We start from the raw sequence: 26,010 nt of genomic DNA, 5'->3' as shown, positions 1-26,010 counted from the left end.
CTGACTCTTCAGCCCTGAACATTAAGGTGGCCATACACGTGGCGATCTGACGATGTTTCGTACGACCATCGGTCGCACGAAACATCGTAAGATCCGCCACACACCATTCAGGGCTGAATCGGCAGGTAAGGAGGTAGAAACAATAGGATTTCTACCTCCTTCTGCCGATTCAGCTCTGAAGGGAGAATTTTGGTCAGGCGCCTTCTATGGCGCCCGATCAAAATTTTCAAACTTGTCCGATCGGCGAGTCGTCCGATATCGGCAGCTTCCTGCGATATCGGTCGACTCGCCGACATGCCATACACGCACCGATTATCGTACGAAACAAGGTTGCGTGTATGGCCACCTATAGTGGAGGTTATGAGCAATCGTAATTGTAACATGTATGGCCACCTTTAGGCCACAGTTCACTACAGCCGTACATTTACTAATGACATGTACAGTGGTGTGAAAAACTATTTGCCCCCTTCCTGATTTCTTATTCTTTTGCATGTTTGTCACACAAAATGTTTCTGATCATCAAACACATTTAACTATTAGTCAAAGATAACACAAGTAAACACAAAATGCAGTTTTTAAATGAGGGTTTTTATTATTTAGGGAGAAAAAAAATCCAAACCTACATGGCCCTGTGTGAAAAAGTAATTGCCCCCTGAACCTAATAACTGGTTGGGCCACCCTTAGCAGCAATAGCTGCAATCAAGCGTTTGCGATAACTTGCAACGAGTCTTTTACAGCGCTCTGGAGGAATTTTGGCCCACTCATCTTTGCAGAATTGTTGTAATTCAGCTTTATTTGAGGGTTTTCTAGCATGAACCGCCTTTTTAAGGTCATGCCACAACATCTCAATAGGATTCAGGTCAGGACTTTGACTAGGCCACTCCAAAGTCTTCATTTTGTTTTTCTTCAGCCATTCAGAGGTGGATTTGCTGGTGTGTTTTGGGTCATTGTCCTGCTGCAGCACCCAAGATCGCTTCAGCTTGAGTTGACGAACAGATGGCCGGACATTCTCCTTCAGGATTTTTTGGTAGACAGTAGAATTCATGGTTCCATCTATCACAGCAAGCCTTTCAGGTCCTGAAGCAGCAAAACAACCCCAGACCATCACACTACCACCACCATATTTTACTGTTGGTATGATGTTCTTTTTCTGAAATGCTGTGTTACTTTTACGCCAGATGTAACGGGACACGCACCTTCCAAAAAGTTCAACTTTTGTCTCGTCGGTCCACAAGATATTTTCCCAAAAGTCTTGGCAATCATTGAGATGTTTTTTAGCAAAATTGAGACGAGCCTTAATGTTCTTTTTGCTTAAAAGTGGTTTGCGCCTTGGAAATCTGCCATGCAGGTCGTTTTTGCCCAGTCTCTTTCTTATGGTGGAGTCGTGAACACTGACCTTAATTGAGGCAAGTGAGGCCTGCAGTTCTTTAGATGTTGTCCTGGGGTCTTTTGTGGCCTCTCGGATGAGTTGTCTCTGCGCTCTTGGGGTAATTTTGGTCGGCCGGCCACTCCTGGGAAGGTTCACCACTGTTCCATGTTTTTGCCATTTGTGGATAATGGCTCTCACTGTGGTTCGCTGGAGTCCCAAAGCTTTAGAAATGGCTTTATAACTTTTACCAGACTGATAGATCTCAATTACTTTTGTTCTCATTTGTTCCTGAATTTCTTTGGATCTTGGCATGATGTCTAGCTTTTGAGGTGCTTTTGGTCTACTTCTCTGTGCCAGGTAGCTCCTATTTAAGTGATTTCTTGATTGAAACAGGTGTGGCAGTAATCAGGCCTGGGGGTGACTACAGAAATTGATATTGAAATTGAAAATTGAAATTGATAAACCACAGTTAAGTTATTTTTTAACAAGGGGGGCAATTACTTTTTCACACAGGGCCATGTAGATTTGGAGTTTTTTTTCTCCTTTAATAACGTAAACCTTCATTTAAAAACTGCATTTTGTGTTCAATTATGTTATCTTTCACTAATACTTAAACGGTTTTTGATGAGCAGAAACATTTAAGTGTGACAAACATGCAAAAGAATAAGAAATCAGGAAGGGGGCAAATAGTTTTTCACACCACTGTATGTTTTTGTACAACTGTTTTAACTGGAAGTTTCATTTCTCTACACCTGAGAAAAATGCACAAAGCATAAAAAAGGATTGATAAAAAGGATTAAAGGAAGGATGTAATCCACCATTTGCTATTATTTTCTCAATGGGCCATTGTTCTTGCTGCTGTACCTGCTGTACTAGAGAAGATAAAATGGGTAAAACAAACACAGAAATAAATTAGGCAGGTGAAGCTTACAGAATGACAGTGCCAGTATTTGCCCTCCCAGCATTCATGCTCATATTATCCAGGATGCAGATGGAATAAAGGATTTTTCATTTTTTTAACTTATATGGTGCTGTTTACTACATATATGGTTTGTATTGTTGCACTAAGGAAACTTACACAAGTTGTATAAAATTGTGGTGAAGTTTTGTGCTAGATTTTTTCTGTACACTTCAACAAGTTTACAGATGACCTGTACTACAATGTTTAATGTATAAAATGCTCTGCACTACACCTTACAGTAGGTTGTGGTTATTTGGAATTTTGTTTCTCTAATTGCCAAGTGATGTTTGAATATTAAAATCAAATTTTCAAGTTACACCCAATACCTACCTCCCAACATTTGGAAAATTTAAAGATGGACAAAAAGAAATGGCCTGCTATGTGCGGCAATAATAATGACCTAAACATCCGATTGGCTGGACCATCTCTAAATAATCTGATTACATCAGAGAAATAACAGTACTGTGAAACAATGTATGTGTATTGGGAATATTATTTGTTAAATCATATTCGAGGAACAGATTATATTAAGGGTGAAGACACACAGAGCTACTAGTAGCAGCTACTTGTCATAGCTACTAATATAGACAATGCTGATCATTTACTGATAATTGTCTCTACGTGTGTTTTAGCAGAGGCAATTCTCAGTATTGTCTATGGCAGGGTATTATCTGGAGTTTAGTAGCCTTGAAAAAGTATCTGCTACTAGTAGCTTAGTGTGTCTTCACCCTATAAGGTTGATCTTAAACAAAGAAGCAAATGGAGAAGAGTATTTGTGTGGGAAGGGGGGGGGGGAGCATACATATCCTGGCTCATTCTCTGACTTTGTGGGTACTGAGTGGGAAATTGCTAGGGTGTCTGTATCATACAATGCTGGGGCCACTGTGTAAAGCAATGTGTTGGCCACTGTGTCTTCAAATGTTGTGGCCAGTGTGTGATGAAATGCTGGAGCTACTGTGTCATAAAATGCAGGGACCCCTTTTTGATACCCCCTATTTATTTTAAAATATTTAGGACATTTGCTAATAATAAAGTTATAAAGTGTAGTGTCAGGCTCGGCACAATTGAGTTGAGCTTTATATACCCGTTACATATGTTATTCCCAGGGTTGTATGTAGCAATCATAGGAATATCAGATCATGGGAAAATATACTAGTAAAGTTGTATTGTGTGCTTTATACCAGTGGGCCTGATGAGATCTGTGCGCTTGGTCCCAGCCCATATTGGCCACCTACCGGGCTAAGACCAAACAAGTGATTCTCACCATGTATGGCCAGTCTGGGTCAGTGTTATAGGTTTTTATATTACATTTTTAGTTATTTATTTGCTTTTTAGGCTATTGTTTAACTTCATATGCATATATATTACCTGCATATCCATAGGATAGAACTTCCTTTTAAGGCACTTGTAAAATCATAAATAAATAAATAAAGATTTATTATCCTCTACGAAGCCTTAACCTTGCAGTCATTTATCTTCAAGTTGACCAATAGCATACATTTCAAACAAATATTTCCTAGAATGTTTGCAACGCCTGTTTTATTAATGAGTTGGCGTAGACCAGGGTGGGGCCCCTGCGATGGAGGTCACTGGGGTCTGTTTGCTTCCCAGGCCAAAATTGCCAGTCCTCCCCTGCATGCAAGTATGCAGAAAAGGAAAGATCTGTGTGCACAGTAAGCTATTTTCTTAGCTTTTTATTTAATTCTATGTAATAAAAAATGAATGAAACGTTAAACACTATAGAGATGATCTTATTAAAGGGAAACTTTACCCCCAGAATGAATACGTAACCAACAGATAGTTTATATTACGTTAAGTGACATATTACAGAATGTTACCAAACTGGAATAGATATATCAGTAAATATTGCCCTTTTACATCCTTTCCCTTGAGCCGCCATTTTGTGATGTGTGCTCCCTCAGAGATCAGCTGACAGGAAATAATGCAGCTGTACAGGAAGTAGTGTGGGAGCAAAAGGCAGGACTCTGCACATTCATTGGCTGATGTGCCCTGGGCAGCTGCATCTTCTGCCTACCTTACCTCCGGCCCTTTTGGAAAGGTTGGTGTTACTTATAAACAGATAATGGTGCTGCTAACCAGACCCAGTTAGAAAATGCTGTGAACTCAATAGTGGGGTATCCCAAGGGATCATTTACTGACAGCAGGGCAGGGAGCAACGTGCAAAAGCCAGATGCAAGCCACCATGTTTTTTTGCACTTTGCAACAAGAACTTATTGACACAGACAGAGGCAAGGCAGGGGGAGGCACAAAGATCAGTCAAGGATCAGGCAATCAAGAAATAAGAGTTGAGAATCTGCATTGCCTTACATAAATGATGCTGGATTTTGAGCAAATTTAAAAATGCAAGTTTGGCCACATGGCCAGGTTTAATGTGGAGGTTTAATAGATTAATAGTCAGTAGTACAATCTCTAATTGGACTAGGGCTCTGAGTGGTGGGATTGCCTACATTGAAGAAGATGTATCATAGGTATGATAATTATGGATAAATATATAAGAGGACTGCATAAATGTCTCTGAAACATCATTTACCATAGATCAGTGCTTGTCAAACCTCTCTTGTAGATCCAACATTTTCAGGGTCCCGTTTACTTTATAATAGTTTTACAGATATAGGGAGGTCCGCCCCACAGTGATCAACTGCCATAGATTCTTGCCGAGGATACAAGGGCATCCCTTGAGATTAAAAGGAAGTAAATTCCATTTAAAGGGATTTTTTTACAGTAAGTAAAAAATTGTTGTCCTCTCCTATTCATCTTTTGGTCTCTCACTCAAACCATAACAAGGTTGCTAGGGTAAGTTAGAACCTAGCAACCAGATCGCAACAGAAATTTTAAACTGGAAAGCTAGTACTTTACTTAAATGTTTTTTTAAAAATGAACTTTAGTTTTAGTTTTAAAGCTGATCTACAGGTCCCTGTTTCTAAAGCATTTACAATGTAATTCAGTAGGGTAAAGGTGTTGTAAGACTTTAAAAAGTAAGGTAAAATTGCTCAGAGTTCATTTTTGTAAGAATATTGCACCTAACTAATTAACTGGATGTCATGGTGGAATGGAGACTGAGGTAAATGGCTTGTTGATTAAAGAGTTTTATCTAAGATTTAAACATTTTTACTGCTGTCTTTCCCGTGTTTTATTATGTAGTTTTCCAATGTGGGCATTTACTATACTACCTGGTTGCTAGCACAGTAGACCCCAGCAGCCAGGCTCAAATTTAAAAGACAATCTGAAAATGAATAGGGGAAATAAAAGGGGTGAAATACAGTTATGGTAACACAAATCTATGAAAGAAAGTCTGATATTTTAGCGATGCTTACGACATAGTAACACTTTAGTTGAATTCTCCAGTTAAAAAAAGGATCCATCTTGCATGGCTATTGGAGGATGCTGGGAGCTGTACCATAGCCAGTGTTCAGACCTGAACTTTGGTGCTCTTGCCTCATCCAGGGACTCCCTTTAGCAGCCACATCATTAAATTAGTGAGCTGCTTGCTCTTTGTTACTCTTTGACAAACAATTCCAAAGGGACTTAATCTGGCTCCGACTGCTGCGCAGCACAAGGAAGGCAGAGCTTGGGAGAGCAGGTTTTTTAGAGGCGTGGGAGAGACGGGCTCAGATCACTGGCTCAGCTGGATGTGTTGTTCTTCTCTCTTCCAGACCAGCGCGCTGCCTGCGGAGGCTTCCAGCATTCTTCTGAGCCCAGAGCAACTTCCAATGAAACAATGAGGGAAAGTCAGAAGGAGTATGCGGACGATAATGACAACGGTATCCACATTATCAATATCAAGGCTATTGAAGACATTGGATATGTCCAGTCTGATGGCATGGTAAGTTGCACGTGTTCCAACAAAGTCTGTTAGATTTGTAGCACATATGTTACTTTGGTACCAGACGCCAAGTGTTGGGATAGTGGAAAATACTCCTCCTCTCATTCTATTTCAGCATAATGGGAAAGTACAGGTATAGGAGCAGTTATCCGTACACCCGTTATTCAGACAGTTCCGAATTACATTTAAACAAATGATTCTTATTTTTAGAAATTATTACCTTTTTTTCTGTAATAATAAAACAGTACCTGTACTTGATCCCAACTAAGATATAATTACCCCTTATTGGGGGCAGAACAGTCCTATTGGGTTTATTTAATGGTTAAATGATTCCCTTTTCTATGTAATAATAAAACAGTACCTGTACTTGATCCCAACTAAGATATAATTACCCCTTATTGAATGGAAACAATCCTATTTCATGTTTAATTGATTTTTTAATAAACTAAAAGCATGGAGATCCAAACTACAGAAAGATCTCTTATCCGGAAAGCCCAGTTCCCGAGCTTTCTGGATAACAGGTTCCCTACCTGCACCTGGAATCTTGTAATATAGCAAACAGATAGTTTTAAAATCTTGATAGAACATTATAACTTTTACATCTCTCTCACTTGGGACCATGCCGTTAGGGCGGCAGATTGTGCTGTTCCACGGCTTCCTGAACACTAGTGTAGGTGGCATTTATTTAAATTTTGCATCTCACCATTTCCTTAAACTTTTAGCTCCAGCAGAAACTTCTGACTGTACACAGAATTCATGTAACTATATATTCAAGCCTAAAAATATATCCTGTTCTTGGGAACGTTGCCCTTAGTTGCAGTTGAAAAGGAAATGCGCCCTTGCTGTATAAGGGGTTAACCATGGCTGCTTGGGGATTGTTATAGTGATTACTTATTAGATCTATATCTCAACCAAGCAAGCTGGACTGATAGGTTTCTGGTTCTGTGCCTCTACTTGTAATGTGAACCCCTTAATCTGATAATCATACACAGGCACCCCATGGATGAAATAGTTAAGGCCTCATATCTGCCCAAAACTAAGGTTTCAGTAAACAGATATGATTGGCTCTACCCTAGAACTAATCCCTTCTACAAATCATTTTAACCCTTTTGTCTGGGCTAAGTCACACTCTTTAATGTCATTGCAGCCTCTGTAGTGTCTGGTCTGCTTTGCACCCATTTTTGTCAGTGTAGGAACCTTCGTGTTAACGTCTGTCAATGAATTTATATTTAAGAACTGCACAAGAATAGAATGGAGAATTCCGGATGTCAACATCATTGCGTTTCTCATGTGCAACTTCCCTGTATAAAAAGGAAAGTTCCTTTAGCATACAATCACCAGTGAATTTATACAATTCTTCAAGATAGGCTTAATAAGTAAATGCATGATAAGTTTTGCACACCAGGCCTTCAGGGTCAGTTTAAAGGAACAGTAACACCGAAAAATTTAAGTTTTTGAAAGTAATTAAAATATAATGTACTGCTGCCCTGCACTGGTACAGCGGGGGGGTTTGCTACAGTAAAGGTGGCCATACACGGGCAGATCCGCTCGCTTGGCGATGTCGCCAAGCGAGCGGATCTTCACCCGATATCCCCACCTACGGGTGGCGATATCGGGGAGGCATGTCGGTGAATTCGATTGTTTGACCCTGGGGCCAAACGATCGAATTCTGCACGCGGCAATGGGGCAGTCGGTTCGGGGACCGCATCAACGAGCCGATGCGGTCCCCGATCCGACTGGATTTTCTAACCTGGCCGACTGATATCTGGCCAATTTCAGGCCAGATATCGGTCGGCCAGTCCGAACGTTTCCGCCCCTACACGGGCTGATAAGCTGTCGAGTCGGTCCAAGGGACCGATATCGGCAGCTTCTATCGGCCCATGTATGGGACCTTAAGACTACTATAGTTTATATAAACAAAGCTGCTGTGTAGCCATGGGGGCAGCCATTCAAGCTGGAAAAAGGCACAGGTTACATAGCAAATAACAATCTCTGTAGAATACAATGGTGTTTTATCTACCTGCTATGTAACCTGTGCCTTTTCTCCTTTGTTTATATAAACTATAGTAGTCTTACTGAGGCAAACACACCGGTTGTACCAGTGCAGGGCAGCAGTAAATTATATTTTAATTATTTTTATACACTTTCATTGTTTGGTGTTACTGTTCCTTTAACAACTTGACAATAATATCTAGTAATATAGTGGGGCTTTGCTACTAATAGCTGTCATGCTTTCTAGGCATAATTTGATTACTACAGGTATCTTTCCAGGTACGGGCACATGGGGCACTTTGAGTGTTGTGTTGTTAAATGGGAAGTTCACCTTGAATCTAACTTATAGGGGCTGATTTACTAAGACACGATTTAGAATCCGAATTGGAAAAATTCCGATTGGAAACGAACATTTTGCGACTTTTTCGTATTTTTTGCGATTTTTTCGGCGTCTTTACGATTTTTGCGTAAAAACGCGATTTTTTTCAGCGTCTTTACGATTTTTGCGTAAAAATGCGAGTTTTTCGGCGTCTTTACGAAAGTTGCGCAAAGTCGTGATTTTTCGTAGCGTTAACACTTGCGCGAAACGTCGCGCCTTTTAAGTTTTAACGCTACGAAAAAGGCGCAACTTTGCGTGCAAGTGTTAACGCTACGAAAAATCACGACTTTGCGCAACTTTCGTAATGACGCCGAAAAACTCGCGTTTTTACGCAAAAATCATAAAGAAGCCGAAAAACTCGCGTTTTTACGCAAAAATCGTAAAGACGCCGAAAAAATCGCAAAATTACCGATCATTACGAAAAAAACGCAATCGGACGCATTCGGCCCGTTCGTGGGTTAGTAAATGTGCCCCTTAGTGTGTTATAGAATGGCTAATTCTAAGCAACTTTTCAGTTGGTTTTCATTTTTTCTTTTTTTATAGTTTTTGAATTATTTGCCTTCTTTTCCTTCTTCTGCCTCTTTCCAGCTTTCAAATGGGGGTCACTGACCTGCAAGTTTATTGTTACTGTTTTTATTACTTACCTATCTATTCATCTCCTATTGATAGTCTACTCTCTCATTCAAATCAAAGTCTGGTTGCTAGGGTAGTTTGGATCTTACCAACGAGATAACTGTTGAAATTCCAAACTGGGGAGGTGCTATATAAAAAACTAAATAAACTACAAATAATAAAAAACAAAGACCAACTGCTAATCGTCTCAGAATAGCCTCCCTCATAGTGTTGCACTGAAATCACCTTCAGGGCTTGTAGCAGTGCCTGTCAGGTATTAATTGCCTGGAAACCCTTTAATATAGTTTAACGAGCAATAGTCGCCTAACATGCACTGGCACAAACCTTTGCTGCTAACTTGAGCACAAGTCCATGGGGTTTGGGTGCTATAGAACATCTTTGTAATTAAATAAAACCGCTGTAGTCAAACTGGCCAAAAGCACCCGCTGTGCTATGGCAGTATTAGTGTTGTCTGAAATACACAATATGCCCTCACCTATAACTGCTAACATACCTTGGGCATCTTGGCTGTGATTTGCTGGTCCCCCAGCCTCTGCTTCAGCTGACAATTCATTGGGAATATATCCTGATCTGCAATATTGTGATCAGGGGTTGAGAAACTCACCTCAAGCCCCAGTGCCCCTAAAGTTACCAGGGGGGGCAAAAAGCTGCAGTCAAAATTCTGATTTTTGAATTAAAATTTCGGCTCTTCTAGTGCAGAGAGTGCAATTGTACAGGTATGGGATCCCTTATCCGGAAACCCGTTATCTAGAAAGGCCATCTCCCATAGACTCCATTATAAGCAGATAATTCTAATTTTTAAAAATGATTTCCTTCTTGATCCCAACTAAGATATAATTACCCCTTATTGGGGGCAGAAGAGCCCTATTGGATTTATTTAATGGTTAAATGATTCCCTTTTCTCTGTAATAATAAAACAGTACCTGTACTTGATCCCAACTAAGATATAATTACCCCTTATTGGGGGCAGAACAGCCCTATTGGGTTTATTTAATGGTTAAATGATTCCCTTTTCTCTGTAATAATAAAACAGTACCTGTACTTGATCCCAACTAAGATATAATTACCCCTTATTGGGGGCAGAACAGCCCTATTGGGTTTATTTAATGGTTAAATGATTCCCTTTTCTCTGTAATAATAAAACAGTACCTGTACTTGATCCCAACTAAGATATAATTACCCCTTATTGGGGGCAGAACAGCCCTATTGGGTTTATTTAATGGTTAAATGATTCCCTTTTCTCTGTAATAATAAAACAGTACCTGTACTTGATCCCAACTAAGATATAATTACCCCTTATTGGGGCAGAACAGCCCTATTGGGTTTATTTAATGGTTAAATGATTCCCTTTTCTCTGTAATAATAAAACAGTACCTGTACTTGATCCCAACTAAGATATAATTACCCCTTATTGGGGCAGAACAGTCCTATTGGGTTTATTTAATGGTTAAATGATTCCCTTTTCTCTGTAATAATAAAACAGTACCTGTACTTGATCCCAACTAAGATATAATTACCCCTTATTGGGGCAGAACAGTCCTATTGGGTTTATTTAATGGTTAAATGATTCCCTTTTCTCTGTAATAATAAAACAGTACCTGTACTTGATCCCAACTAAAATATAATTACCCCTTATTGGGGGCAGAACTAGTGCTGGGCGGTATGACCAAAAATTTATATCACGGTATTTTTTTTATTATATCGGTATCACGGTATTTGACGGTATTTTTTTTTCCCCATGCATGATTAGGTGACCACCCCAAACACCCCCCCCAACCCCAAACACCCCCCCATCCGCACCCCCCACCCCAAACAACCCCTCCATCCCCTTCACATAAATATAACTTACTGGCCAGGCAGCCGCAGGCACCCCCGACAGCTCACAGAGCCTCCTGGCAATTTTTCTTACTATTTCCGGGTTGCGCGCGTGACGTCAGCACGCACAACCCGGAAATAGTAAGAAAAATTGCCAGGAGGCGCCCACACCGGTATGCCGGTAAGTTAAAAATTTTTATCATTTTTTAAAAAAAAAAAAACGGTGTTCGGTGTATACCGCCCAGCACTAGGCAGAACAGCCCTATTGGGTTTATTTAATGGTTAAATGATTCCCTTTTCTCTGTAATAATAAAACAGTACCTGTACTTGATCCCAACTAAGATATAATTACCCCTTATTGGGGCAGAACAGTCCTATTGGGTTTATTTAATGGTTAAATGATTCCCTTTTCTCTGTAATAATAAAACAGTACCTGTACTTGATCCCAACTAAGATATAATTACCCCTTATTGGGGCAGAACAGTCCTATTGGGTTTATTTAATGGTTAAATGATTCCCTTTTCTCTGTAATAATAAAACAGTACCTGTACTTGATCCCAACTAAGATATAATTACCCCTTATTGGGGCAGAACAGTCCTATTGGGTTTATTTAATGGTTAAATGATTCCCTTTTCTCTGTAATAATAAAACAGTACCTGTACTTGATCCCAACTAAGATATAATTACCCCTTATTGGGGCAGAACAGTCCTATTGGGTTTATTTAATGGTTAAATGATTCCCTTTTCTCTGTAATAATAAAACAGTACCTGTACTTGATCCCAACTAAAATATAATTACCCCTTATTGGGGGCAGAACTAGTGCTGGGCGGTATGACCAAAAATTTATATCACGGTATTTTTTTTATTATATCGGTATCACGGTATTTGACGGTATTTTTTTTTCCCCATGCATGATTAGGTGACCACCCCAAACACCCCCCCAACCCCAAACACCCCCCCATCCGCACCCCCCACCCCAAACAACCCCCCATCCCCTTCACATAAATATAACTTACTGGCCAGGCAGCCGCAGGCACCCCCGACAGCTCACAGAGCCTCCTGGCAATTTTTCTTACTATTTCCGGGTTGCGCGCGTGACGTCAGCACGCACAACCCGGAAATAGTAAGAAAAATTGCCAGGAGGCGCCCACACCGGTATGCCGGTAAGTTAAAAATTTTTATCATTTTTTAAAAAAAAAACGGTGTTCGGTGTATACCGCCCAGCACTAGGCAGAACAGCCCTATTGGGTTTATTTAATGGTTAAATGATTCCCTTTTCTCTGTAATAATAAAACAGTACCTGTACTTGATCCCAACTAAGATATAATTACCCCTTATTGGGGCAGAACAGTCCTATTGGGTTTATTTAATGGTTAAATGATTCCCTTTTCTCTGTAATAATAAAACAGTACCTGTACTTGATCCCAACTAAGATATAATTACCCCTTATTGGGGGCAGAACAGCCCTATTGGGTTTATTTAATGGTTAAATGATTCCCTTTTCTCTGTAATAATAAAACAGTACCTGTACTTGATCCCAACTAAGATATAATTACCCCTTATTGGGGCAGAACAGCCCTATTGGGTTTATTTAATGGTTAAATGATTCCCTTTTCTCTGTAATAATAAAACAGTACCTGTACTTGATCCCAACTAAGATATAATTACCCCTAATTGGGGGCAGAACAAGCCTATTTGGTTTATTCAATAATTAAATGATTTTTAGCAGACTTAAGTTATGGAGATCCAAATTACGGAAAGATCCCTTTATCTGGAAAACCCCAGGTCCCATACCTGTACTATCTGCACTAGCAATGTGGCCCCGCTCTGTGAGTGGGAGTGGCATTCCCTAGGCCGCCTCAGGGTGGCAGTAGGATAAGAGCTTAGTACAGATATTTTTGCAAGGTCTCCACAAATATTTTTTTTAATAACAAGCCAACAGATAAGCATGTATAATACACTAAAAAGGTTGCATGCATTATTGCTAAAGTTCACATATCTCCTAGTTTTTAATTATTAATAAATCATAACAGCAATTTAATTATATTTTCTTTGAGTTTATTTAAAGGCTTCCCTTAACCATTGTACTGTAAGCTTGCCAAACCGGTTTCTCCAGTCTCACATTGACTTTTACGGTAAAAAGGGAAAGTCGTTCTTACCGCTAAATCATTTTTCAGTGATATAGGTTGTGGGGACAATGAGGGTGTAACCAAACAGTTTAAACAATATAAATTGTGTGCACTAACCCCGGGGCGGGCCAAGCCGCCGGGCGCCCTAGGCAACCCGGTCGGCCACCTCGCCCGCCCCGCCCCCTCCGTTGGCGCGCATGCGCAGTTCGGGGGGGTGCGATGCCGTGGGTCATTGCCCCCGCCGCTTGTCATTAGCGACGGGTGCAATGGCAAAGTAGGAGAACTAGTGGTAGGCAGCAGAGGCTTCTGCCTGGCGCCCCATAATCATTGCGCCCTAGGCAGCTGCCTCTTCTGCCTACCCCTAGTTCCGGCCCTGACTAACCCTATAAATATGGGTTTGGGCTATAATAGGTTTGGGCTAATAGAACCCACAATCTGGTTGGGGGAAATGACAAATTCAAAAAAAAAACAAAAAACAGTCCCGCCTCTTCTAGGCTCCCAGAACATTGCCACCGGCATTGGGAGCACCTGATGCTGGCGGCCATGTTATTCAGCGTGTATGCACATAATGAGCGAGACACTAGTGATGTGCGGGGTCAGTGACCCCCATTTAAAACTGCAAAGAGTTGGTAGAAGAAGGCTTTCCCCAGCAGGCCTAATGCCAAGTGTAGGGCTGAGCAGCTATGCAGAAGGCAGGTTACTCATTCACACTGACTCATTCAGTCATCCTTTCAACTGTTCAGGTGACTCCAGACACTCAATCAATGCTGGGAATCGCTGAAAAACACCGCTATTGTGAAATACTACTAATGTTTGCACCATCCTATATGATTTTCCCCAACCATATTATATTCAGGACTATAGCACGCATTTCCGAATGCAGCCGCAAGCGTAGTTGTGCTATTGTTCATTCAGTTGCTCTCCTTACAGTTATCTGCACCATTGCCCCCTAGTAGTCTGTCTGATGAATGGCACACAATGCCTATTGATGCCAGAAAGCCCTGAAGCTACCACCACCCTGAACATGGCAGAAAACCCAGGGTTAAAAAAACATGGCTAACTGCAAGTGCAGTGTGCAAAGGGAAAATTCGGGCACATGTTGCCATGTTATTTTTCCCACAATGCACAATTTCAGTCAGTGCACTCAACACAGGAGGTGGGGCAAGGCAGTGGTGCTGAGCGCAACTATGCAGAACTGCAACAAGCACCTTCAGAACATTTAAAAGGGATGTAAACCCTGCTGCACAGCACTGCTCAACCAAGCTTTACTTGACTACAAATCCCAGAATAATGTAACATATAATGAAGGGTGAGGTATGCTGGGAGCTGTAGTCCAGCAACATCAGGGTTGTATTCTTAAAGGAGACATATTGGATAAATGGGAAAAATGCTTATTTTGTAGGCAATTATGAATAATATCTGGTGCTGGTTTCACTTTGTGCTAAAAATTAATCCTCTCTGTAAAAATGGCCCATTTATTGGAGCTCCCTATAGATCCTATCCAGTCCAGATCCATCCAGTGTCAAATGAAGAGTGGGCGTGTCCTAACGGTCCCTGCCAGAAGCACAGTAGGAGGGGGAGAGCCAATCACAGCCCTGCACTCACACAAACAAAGACAGGCTTCAGTTCCCTATCAGGTCAGCCTAGCTGCTGATTGGTTGCTATCCTACAGTGCAGTGTATGGAGGGCTGCCGGCTCCCCAGCTCATCCTGAGAATTCAGCCAGCAGGAAGTGGAACAGATGGGCGGGGCTAGTGGGGGTTTTGTTGAATTTCTTAATAAATCAGTCAGAAACACAACTCAGAACAATCCTTCTATATCTAGAGGAGTATAATTCACTGGTACATTCATAATTTTTATAGGAAATGTCTCCTTTAAAGCAATATTGCACAATAAAACTTTTCCTAAACTTTTCCCCAAATCCCCACAGCCAGCGACTGCTTTAAAATGCAAAAAAATCCCCCAATGAGAATCCCAGCTGATCTGTATAAATCCGGCTCCATGTTCTCTGTTCCTGCAATTGGAGTTGGGAGCATTAAACCCAGTTTCCCAGCACTGAACAAGTCTGCCCTTATCCCCATGTCTGATTCCTGTGCCATATAATGAGGGGAAAATGCCATCATTATCTCTATATGTAAGGTACCAGCAAGGGGCCTGACACAGTGCTGGGAATCAGCATTCTCATTGGTCACTTCTTTTGCATTTGTAATGAAGTTTTTTATCAGTAGAATTCTCATTGGTGAATTTTCTTGCATCTATAATTATGTATTTTGGCAGCTTCTATAGCAAAACTGGGGGCGCAGTGGGACAGCATCATGGCTGGGTTTACATTCCCTTTAAAGATGGCGTCAAATCACAGAAACTTAGCAGGATAACAACTGCAGTAGCACTTTGTGAATTACATATTTGCAGATTGATTATTTGAGTCAGGGATCAGAATTAGATCTGACTCACTGAAGTAGGAATTTTACATGATGCCTTTACTGTCACTGATGCTGTATTTTCACATTTTATTTGCGGTCTTTAGTTACTCTCTAAGTTTAGCGCCACACGTGACATTTCCTTGGCACTTTTTTTGCAGAGAAAAGTCACATCGACAGAACACAGAGAATTTTCACTGGCAGCCTCCATTAACCAGAATGAAATGCAGCGGGTAAGGAGAAATATGCCTGCCTGCAGTTACAGGTGATAATTACACTGTTGCCATGTCCCTTGGGTTCTTCTAATTTCAAGGGATGCTGTGGTGTGAAAAATGGTTTCTGCCCTATAGTTTGGATTGAAAGCTACTATTATGAATACAGGGTCAGACTAGGGGGTGCAGGGCCCACCGGGCTGCCGCCCCAGGGGCCCCGCACCGCCCCCCAAGGTGCCTCCTCTGGCCGCGTCCCCCCCCACTGCCGGGCACCCCTAACCCCCCCCCCCCCCCCCCGAACGACGTCCTCCCCTGAACGCGCCTATGTTTAACACGTCAGGGGAGGACATTGGAGGCCAGAGGAATCGGCAATAGGGTTGGGTCTGGGTCTGTGGGGCCCACCGGGTATTTTCCCGGTGTCCCGGCGGCCCAGTCCGGCCCTGTATGAATATCATACCCAGTGGGCTTTTGGATGGAAAAACTTACTACCCTAAGAACTTTCGCTGTTGATCTTTTTTTGTTCTGTAGTCCTTATTATTTGATTTTTGTATTATAAGCCTATCTCACATAAACCTGGAATATCAGAGGGGTCAATTACAAACATGCAGGAGGTCCAAAACTGATGCAACGAAGAACACAAAAAGTACTTGTGCCCAAACATGTTCCTGCACTTCCCCGTGGTTGCAAGTACGCCTAAGTATGCTGAGAATGTTGCACAAGTGCGCTGAGAAACCCTGGATTTTCTGCTACCCTGAAACTGGCAATAGACTCAACAGATCTGTGTCAAAATGCATGTGCAATTGCAATCATGTTGGCGCATCAGGCACATTTGCGTAGGATGCAGCTTACTGAGTGACCGCAATTATGCCGGAATTATGGGGAAAACACTGCATTATGGGTGAAGCACATGAAGATTATAGCAAACAATAAGATACAGGTATTGGACCTGTTATCCAGAATGCTAGTTTTCCAGATAAAGGGTCTTTCTGTAATTTGGATCTCCATACTTAAATAATAAATAAATCTAATAGGATAGTTTTGCTTCCACTAAGGATTAATAATATTCATATTTGCTTGGTATATCTGCAGTGTCTCGCTACCTATGGGCTTGTACCCATGTTCCCAGAGTTCCCAGATTACTAAATACATAGGAAACAGGTTTCAATTTCCTTTTCCACTGACTGCCTCCTTGTTTACCAAAATACATTACCTGGATTAACATCAGCTTTATTTGGCCTGACAGCACACCTCATATTACTGAGTCATTATAACCCAAAGGAAAGTTCAACTCACAGCTGACCCTTAGGGGCAGATTTAGAGCTGAGCACAGTAAAGTTCCCGCTCTCCACTCATTCTGATGGGATTTTAAGAGGCGTCAAGGGGCTCATCATTTGGGAAATATGCATCTAAAATTCCCATAGGAATGAAAAAGGAAGTGGGGGAATTTTACTGCGGTGAGCTCTAATTTCACACATTAATACGACTGCCCCTGTGTCAGTAGGCAGGGCCAAGCGATTTGCAGTGCAATGTTAAAAAGAAAATGGGCAAAATAGACAGATTGCGCAGAGTAAAAAATGTTTTGAATATAGTAAATGTAATCTATAAAGGCTGGAGTGGGCAGATGTCTAACATAATAGCCAGAACACTACTTCCTGCTTTCAGCTCTCTAAGCTCTTAGCAGTCAGTGACTTTAGGGAGGTTGGGGTCATATAGGACATAACTGTTCAGTTAGTTTGAAAAAAGTCACTGACTAACTAAGAGATTAGAGAGCAGGAATAAGTATTTAATTACAATTACTTTCCATTCAGCACTTCCTAGATAGCACCTAGATGGCAAACCGAGATGGTTACACATGGGCACAGCATGCCCCCAATCAAAGCAAAACTAGAACCTGTTTAACCCTTTCTGTTTGACCCGGTCGTGTTGCATACAAACCGGAAAGGAACAATCTACTGAACCATTAATGTATCCAGCGTGTAAAGGGGCAATGCTTCACATGCTCTGACAAACGGAACCATATGTTTCAGCAGCCTGTAAATCTAATATCAACAATATTTTTTCTAAATAAAACATTACGTTGATTTCAGCTTGTGCCTTGAGTGGATACCCCGTGTCCCTGGGGCATGGCAGATCTGTGCCTGGGTTTTGGTCTCATAGGCAGCCTGTTTATTAGATTTGGCTGCTTTCACTCTCTAGCAATTAGTTTCTTCAAGGATCCTCCACTGGTTGCCTGAGTGCAGAGCCCCTGGGGCCGACGCTGTGTGAAGCTTCTGTCTGCAGGAAGCCTGAGCTTTAAAGATACCGGAAAGTTGTCAGACAGAACTTTTTACCACTTATAAATGCTGATTCTCCGATTTTAAACCTGATAGAGTTCGTTTTATTTAAGACATATCTATTGCTTTTGTTATTTCTGACACTAAACAAGGAAATGAAACCAGTTTCACTTTAGCAATCCCTGTCACTTCCTGGTCCCAAAGAGCAGATGAAAAGCTGATAGAACAATTACCAGTCCACTGAAAGCCCCTGATAGTGAACTGTTCAGAGTCTTAGCTTAGGTTTTGTTTGTTCAAAGGTAGATAAGGCGCTTTAAACAAATTGCCATGTTTATTAAGGGAGTGGGGGAGGAAGTTTAGTAAAACAAAAGCCCAAATTTGAATTAGTGTTAAAAGAATAGGCAGAAAACAGAAGTCCTATTTGTTGTGCTCATTTTTAGCAAATTTGTTTTGGGTGTATACTTTCCCTTTATTAAATTTGTTGTTGTAGAATTTTCATAAAAAGGTAGAGTTTTGGGGAGCTGGTTAACTTAAGATGTATTTCAATATGCAACATCAATGGTTGGGCTACAGCTTACTGAGTGGTGTGGGTTCTAATGTTTCTCTTCCCCTTTAAACATTTTAAACATCAAAGTATTAGATGAAAGATTAATGCAAGTTCATTAATTTCTATTCAAGCCTAAGCCTATTGCAACAAAAACTGATACTTTTGACAGTTTGGATTATGGGTCATTTACCAAACCGTGTTGATGGGCCAGTCCAGGTGCTGCACCCTAGAACCTGTAGCAGGCTGGGTGGGAGTCTAATAAAATCAGTGCACCAGTCAACATGCACTTCAGGGACTCATTGGTTTCAGTAAAATCAAGTTTATTTCCCATCTAAAATGATGTGTAACCTTAGACATTATAATGTTTACACATAACTCATTCTACCATTTAACATTTTATTCTTGAACCAACAAATATATTTGTAGCTGTAATATTGGTGTGTAGGCGCCATCTCAGTGCCTTGTGCCTGAGTCTGAGCTTTCAGCCAGCGCTACACATTAGAACTGCTTTCAGCTAACCTATTGTTTCTCCTACTCCCATGTAACTGGAGGAGTCCCAAGCCGGACTTGGATTTCTTACTATTGAGTGCTATTCTGATACCTACTGGGAGCTGCTCTCTTGCTCCCTTCCCATTGTTCTGCTGATGGGCTGCTGGGGGGATATTTCCCATGACTATATTACAAAAGTTGTCTACCCTACCGGGACCCTCCATGCAGGGTATGCAGCTGAGAAATGGTGCAGGTGTCATTTCCCTCAGTTCCGGCTTCCCCAATACAATAAAGGCTGGGAGAGAACACAGAACAAATCTGTGATTATTGAGTGAAATTATTTGAGTAAATAGAATATGTTTTTGAAACTAAAAATAGTGAGTACACAATGCTCGATGTCCAGGGGAAATCCCCTTGTGCTAATTGCAGTGAGAGGTTTAACCTGTGCCAGTCATATATTTGCTAAGCACATCACTAACCCAGCAAACATTGCACTATTGTTACCATCCAGTATAAATGGAAAGAGCTGTGTTATCCTAAGCCAAAAGTAGGCCTTTTCTTTAAAGGGGTGCTTCACATTTGAACTTTTTAATATGTTATAGAATGGCAAATCCTATACCTGTAGAGGTATAGGATCCGTTATACGGAAACTCATTGTCTAGAAAGTTCGGAATTATGGAAAGCAATCTCCCATAGACTCCATTTTAAACAAATGATTCTAATTTTTAGAAATTATTTCCCTTTTCTCTGTAATAATAAAACAGTACCTGTACTTGATCCCAACTAAGATATAATTACCCCTTATTGGGGCAGAACAGCCCTATTGGGTTTATTTAATGGTTAAATGATTCCCTTTTCTCTGTAATAATAAAACAGTACCTGTACTTGATCCCAACTAAGATATAATTACCCCTTATTGGGGGCAGAACAGCCCTATTGGGTTTATTTAATGGTTAAATGATTCCCTTTTCTCTGTAATAATAAAACAGTACCTGTACTTGATCCCAACTAAGATATAATTACCCCTTATTGGGGCAGAACAGCCCTATTGGGTTTATTTAATGGTTAAATGATTCCCTTTTCTCTGTAATAATAAAACAGTACCTGTACTTGATCCCAACTAAGATATAATTACCCCTTATTGGTAATCCAAACTACAGAAAGATCCCTTATCCGGAAGACCCCAGGTCCTGAGCATTCTGGATAACAGATCCCATATCTGTACTTCCATTTAGCGTGCAGAGGTATTAAGGTTTAAAAACCCTGGACTGGATTGTTATCACCCTAATAACATGGGGTTATAGAGACTTTCACAATGCATAGAATATGACTGCTACAAACACCGTAATTATAAGAGAATATTATAGGCTAGGTACAGGTGCTGCATATGTGAACAGTATACTATCCAGCCCTGTATAATGTATTGTTGTTATTGGACTCTTTTTGAATAACCAGCTAGAGGATTTTTTTAAAACCCTGGAACCTGGATGCATTCCCTTCTGAATCTGGATAAACACCAAAGCAACAGAATCCTTTCCAGGTTTATGGAAAGCCGGTATTCAGGCTCGTTAATTGCCCATGGCTGGAAGTAATTGCTGACTTGCGCTGGTTCTGAACACTTACGGGGAATGGCTGCTTTTCTGATAGAAGGGAAGATTTTGTAGACGTAATGATATTTGGGAACTGGCGGTGGGACCCGGCCCTCCATGGCAAGGGAACACCTTTACCTGAGAACAACTGAAAATGATTCAGGTTTTTAAGACTTAAAAGCAGATGATGTGCTGGAAGTCAATCTGACACCAAGGGAGATACTGGGAGTTACTGGCTCGGTGCAAGACTCCTGTGGTTTTGTTTTCCGTAACCCTGTGGATTGATTGTTGCCTTGCTATGTACCGGATCCCAAGATACCTACGATAATGGCTGCTGTACTTGATGAGTGCGTGCACGAATCTCCCATACCCATGAACAACATAAATGTCGATCTGCTAAGCCAGGTTGGACTTACTAATGTAAGTAATTATACATTATTTGGCTTACACTGGCTATCTATCTAGATATTCTGGCGAATACCAGAGGGGCTGCTGTACGCTGCCATAGAACTACTTTCCATTGGACCTGTGGGAATGTGGGGGTGCTTATGGGCCTCATTGTGCTTTATATGCCAGGGCATATTTTGAATGTCAGGGCTTGCCTGGGATTGGCCAATCATAGTGGGGCACTAAAGCAATACTGACTTTTAAATGTGGCCTATTTACAAGGGAAGTTAAATGGACTCTCTTATTTTGAATTAAATATTGAATAACAACGTAATGTGTATTGAACATTCTTATTTTGCATGTTTACCTTTGTGTGAGTTGCCCTATTGCCATTGCTGCTCAGGGGTCCTAGCTGCCTGAGGTGGCCAAGTTCTTGTTGCGTCAGAAGGGGGCTGATGGGGGCCTAATCACAATATTGTTCTCTGCACTAGAAGAGCCAAAATTCTGATTTAAAAATCGGAATTTCGGCTCTTAAAGTTACCAGGAGCAGCTTTTTGGCACCCCTGGTAAATTTCCAGGCACTGCTGCCTGAGGCGGCCTATTGCATGCCTTATCCCACACATTCGCCATTATACTGAAAGGAATATATCGCCATTTTTGGTCAGTATTATTTACAAGAGGATCCTGGGTTTAAAAGTTATTGAATTATATGAGTTGTTCACCTTTCAGTTAACTTTTATTATAGTATGTCCTATTCCTAGCAACTTTGCAATTGGTCCTCATTAATTTTAATAGTTTCATTATTTGCCTTCCCCATCTACACCTTTCCAGCCTTCAAATATTTTCACCTACCCTGGCAGCAAAAAACTGATGCTCTTTGATCTTACAATTTTATTGTTTTTATTCCTTAAGTTTCTATTCAGCCCCTTTCCTATTCATATTTTATTCTCTCATTCACAGCACTGCCTGGTTGCTAAGGTAAACAAGACCATAGCAACCGAGTAGCTGCTGAAATTTCAAATTGAAGAGCTGCTGAACAAAAACCTAAATAACCCCAAAAATGAAAACCAGTTGAAAATTGTCTCGAAATATCTCTCCAGATTGGAATATAAACTACAATATGATTACTAGGTTTTGGAATGAAAGATGAATAGAAGAGGGCCTTAGTACAAAAATAAGAGTTCAAATCCTATCTGCCAGGTTAGCTAAACCCAACATCCCTGCAGAGTCAGACTAATAATGCAAAACATAACAATAGAAGGCCAGCTAGGGAAATAAATGTCTACACTAATAGATACTAAGGGGCCGATTTATCAAAATGTGAGTTTAGAGCTTAATACATAAAAACTCACCCACGTTCTGTTTATTCCTATGGGATTATTAGAAGTGTATTTATCAATTAGTGTGTTCTTACTTTCCCCCATTGATAAATGTGCTTCTAAAAATCCCATAGGAATAAATAGAATGTTGTATTAAGCTCTAAACTCAATTTGATAAATCTGCTCCCAATAGTTAACTGAACTTACCAGTTAGTTGCAGTACCACTTTTCCACCAGATTTGGCCCCAGACAGTTATGTGTGCTTGCTGATATGATACTGAGGTTTGAAAAGGCAAGTCATTTTGCATTACTTACATGGTTCCAGTTTCATTTAGAATTTCAATGTGTTAGAGTCCCCACCAGTCATTTATTCTGCACATATATAAACTATAGTAGGGTTTGTAGCAAACACCCCAGCTGTACCGGTGCAGGAATGGCTGCCCCCGGGGCTACACAGTGGGGTATTCAGGCCCGGATTTGTGGAGAGGCCACAAAGGCCCGGGCCTAGGGCGGCAGAAGTTTAGGGGCGGCATGCCGCCCCGCCGCAAGAACATTTTTTAATTTTGCTCCCATACGGAGCAGTCGGGACCTCTCCCCACTGCTCCGTATGGGAGTTAAAAAGAGCGTTCGCGCATGCGCTGGCGCTTTGCGCATGCGCAATGGGGAGCTGGCGCTTTGCGCATGCGCACTGGGGGCGCGTTTGCGCATGCGCACCGGAGGCGCGTTTGCGCATGCGCACTGGGGTGCGCGTTCGCGCATGCGCATGGGGGACTCCCACAGGGGCGGCCTCGGGGCGCACCGAAGAGAAATCCGGCCCTGGGGGTATTTATATAAACTATAGTAGGGTTTCTGTAGCAAACACCCCAGCTGTACCAGTGCAGGAATGGCTGCCCCCGGGGCTACACAGCGGGGTATTTATATAAACTATAGTAGGGTTTCTGTAGCAAACACCCCAGCTGTACCGGTGCAGGAATGGCTGCCCCCGGGGCTACACAGCAGGGTATTTATATAAACTATAGTAGGGTTTCTGTAGCAAACACCCCAGCTTTACCAGTGCAGGAATGGCTGCCCCCGGGGCTACACAGCGGGGTATTTATATAAACTATAGTAGGGTTTCTGTAGCAAACACCCCAACTGTACCAGTGCAGGAATGGCTGCCCCTGGGGCTACACAGCGGGGTATTTATATAAACTATAGTAGGGTTTCTGTAGCAAACACCCCAGCTGTACCAGTGCAGGAATGGCTGCCCCCGGGGCTACACAGTGGGGTATTTATATAAACTATAGTAGGGTTTCTGTAGCAAACACCCCAGCTGTACCAGTGCAGGAACGGCTGCCCCCGGGGCTACACAGTGGGGTATTTATATAAACTATAGTAGGGTTTCTGTAGCAAACACCCCAGCTGTACCAGTGCAGGAATGGCTGCCCCGGGGCTACACAGCGGGGTATTTATATAAACTATAGTAGGGTTTCTGTAGCAAACACCCCAGCTGTACCAGTGCAGAAATGGCTGCCCCGGGGCTACACAGCGGGGTATTTATATAAACTATAGTAGGGTTTCTGTAGCAAACACCCCAGCTGTACCAGTGCAGGAACGGCTGCCCCCGGGGCTACACAGTGGGGTATTTATATAAACTATAGTAGGGTTTCTGTAGCAAACACCCCAGCTGTACCAGTGCAGGAATGGCTGCCCCGGGGCTACACAGCGGGGTATTTATATAAACTATAGTAGGGTTTCTGTAGCAAACACCCCAGCTGTACCAGTGCAGGAATGACTGCCCCCGGGGCTACACAGTGGGGTATTTATATAAACTATAGTAGGGTTCTGTAGCAAACACCCCAGCTGTACCAGTGCAGGAATGACTGCCCCCGGGGCTACACAGCGGGGTATTTATATAAACTATAGTAGGGTTTCTGTAGCAAACACCCCAGCTGTACCAGTGCAGGAATGGCTGCCCCCGGGGCTACACAGTGGGGTATTTATATAAACTATAGTAGGGTTTCTGCAGCAAACACCCCAGCTGTACCAGGGCAGGAATGGCTGCCCCGGGGCTACACAGCGGGGTATTTATATAAACTATAGTAGGGTTTCTGTAGCAAACACCCCAGCTGTACCAGTGCAGGAATGGCTGCCCCCGGGGCTACACAGCGGGGTATTTATATAAACTATAGTAGGGTTTCTGTAGCAAACACCCCAGCTGTACCAGTGCAGGAATGGCTGCCCCCGGGCTACACAGCGGGGTATTTATATAAACTATAGTAGGGTTTCTGTAGCAAACACCCCAGCTGTACCAGTGCAGGAATGGCTGCCCCCGGGGCTACACAGCGGGGTATTTATATAAACTATAGTAGGGTTTCTGTAGCAAACACCCCAGCTGTACCAGTGCAGGACTGGCTGCCCCCGGGGCTACACAGCAGGGTATTTATATAAACTATAGTAGGGTTTCTGTAGCAAACACCCCAGCTGTACCAGTGCAGGAATGGCTGCCCCCGGGGCTACACAGCAGGGTATTTATATAAACTATAGTAGGGTTTCTGTAGCAAACACCCCAGCTGTACCAGTGCAGGAATGGCTGCCCCCGGGGCTACACAGCAGGGTATTTATATAAACTATAGTAGGGTTCTGTAGCAAACACCCCAGCTGTACCAGTGCAGGAATGGCTGCCCCCGGGGCTACACAGCGGGGTATTTATATATAAACTATAGTAGGGTTTCTGTAGCAAACACCCCAGCTGTACCAGTGCAGGAATGGCTGCCCCCGGGGCTACACAGCGGGGTATTTATATATAAACTATAGTAGGGTTTCTGTAGCAAACACCCCAGCTGTACCAGTGCAGGAATGGCTGCCCCCGGGGCTACACAGCAGGGTATTTATATAAACTATAGTAGGGTTTCTGTAGCAAACACCCCAGCTTTTTATTTTTCATTACAGTAAAAATAGAAATGGTTATTGTATAAAAAAAAAAAAACTTGTCCCCAGAGCTTACAGTCTAAGTGGCATGTGTAGTGATTGAGAGATTTCGAATGAAGTGCAGCAGAGGGCAGTGCCTGACTTCTTTGGTTGCAAGTGATTAAACTGGGTGTGGAGAAATGCAGATAGGGGACCGGTTCCACTGACAAGGTGCTGCATGGGTTTCCCTGGGACCTGCCTGCTCTGGGCTCTACTCACTCTCTTACAGATGTTTGTATTGTGTGTAAACCATTTGCGTTTATGAGGGGGGAGTGGGGCGACGCTGGAGCCCACCCACCTCTCCCTGCTGGGCAGTTACACCGGTTAGGTTTCCTCAGTCACACACTGCTGCTCTCATTGCTTCTCAACACTTGGAGACAGAGGGACGAAAAGAGATTTCAACTTTGATTCCAGAGCAGTTTGCTGTGTCTCAATGGTTTCTGTCACAGTGAGTATCAACTTGTCATTCTTTCTTTTAGGCACTGGAAGTCTGTGTTTACTGTGAGTTTTAAAGGTATTTAAATACCTTTTTTTTCCCTATATTTGGATTTCTTTTGACATGTTTCATTGCATCTTTGCAATGAAATACAAAATAAGATTTTATTATGATTTTCCGTATCTCAAACATTTGCCTTTTCCTTAGGAAACTGCTGATGTTTTTAGCCCTTTAGTTGACAGATACAATTTTTACCTTGATAAGTC

The 26,010-nt window shown here is 42.0% G+C and overlaps 1 protein-coding gene across 1 annotated transcript in view; it reads left to right on the top strand.

Annotated features, from left to right (window-relative positions):
• Window positions 1-26,010, top strand: part of ano1 (anoctamin 1, calcium activated chloride channel) — a 128,297-nt gene that overhangs the window by 49,738 nt on the left and 52,549 nt on the right. The window contains 1 exon segment of the mRNA NM_001130327.1: window positions 6,005-6,174. Within this exon segment, the coding sequence (NP_001123799.1) occupies window positions 6,005-6,174 (170 nt within the window).

Source organism: Xenopus tropicalis, chromosome 4 (assembly GCF_000004195.4).
Source record: "Xenopus tropicalis strain Nigerian chromosome 4, UCB_Xtro_10.0, whole genome shotgun sequence".
Taxonomy (NCBI): domain Eukaryota; kingdom Metazoa; phylum Chordata; class Amphibia; order Anura; family Pipidae; genus Xenopus; species Xenopus tropicalis.
This window is presented reverse-complemented; position numbering and strand designations above follow the sequence as displayed.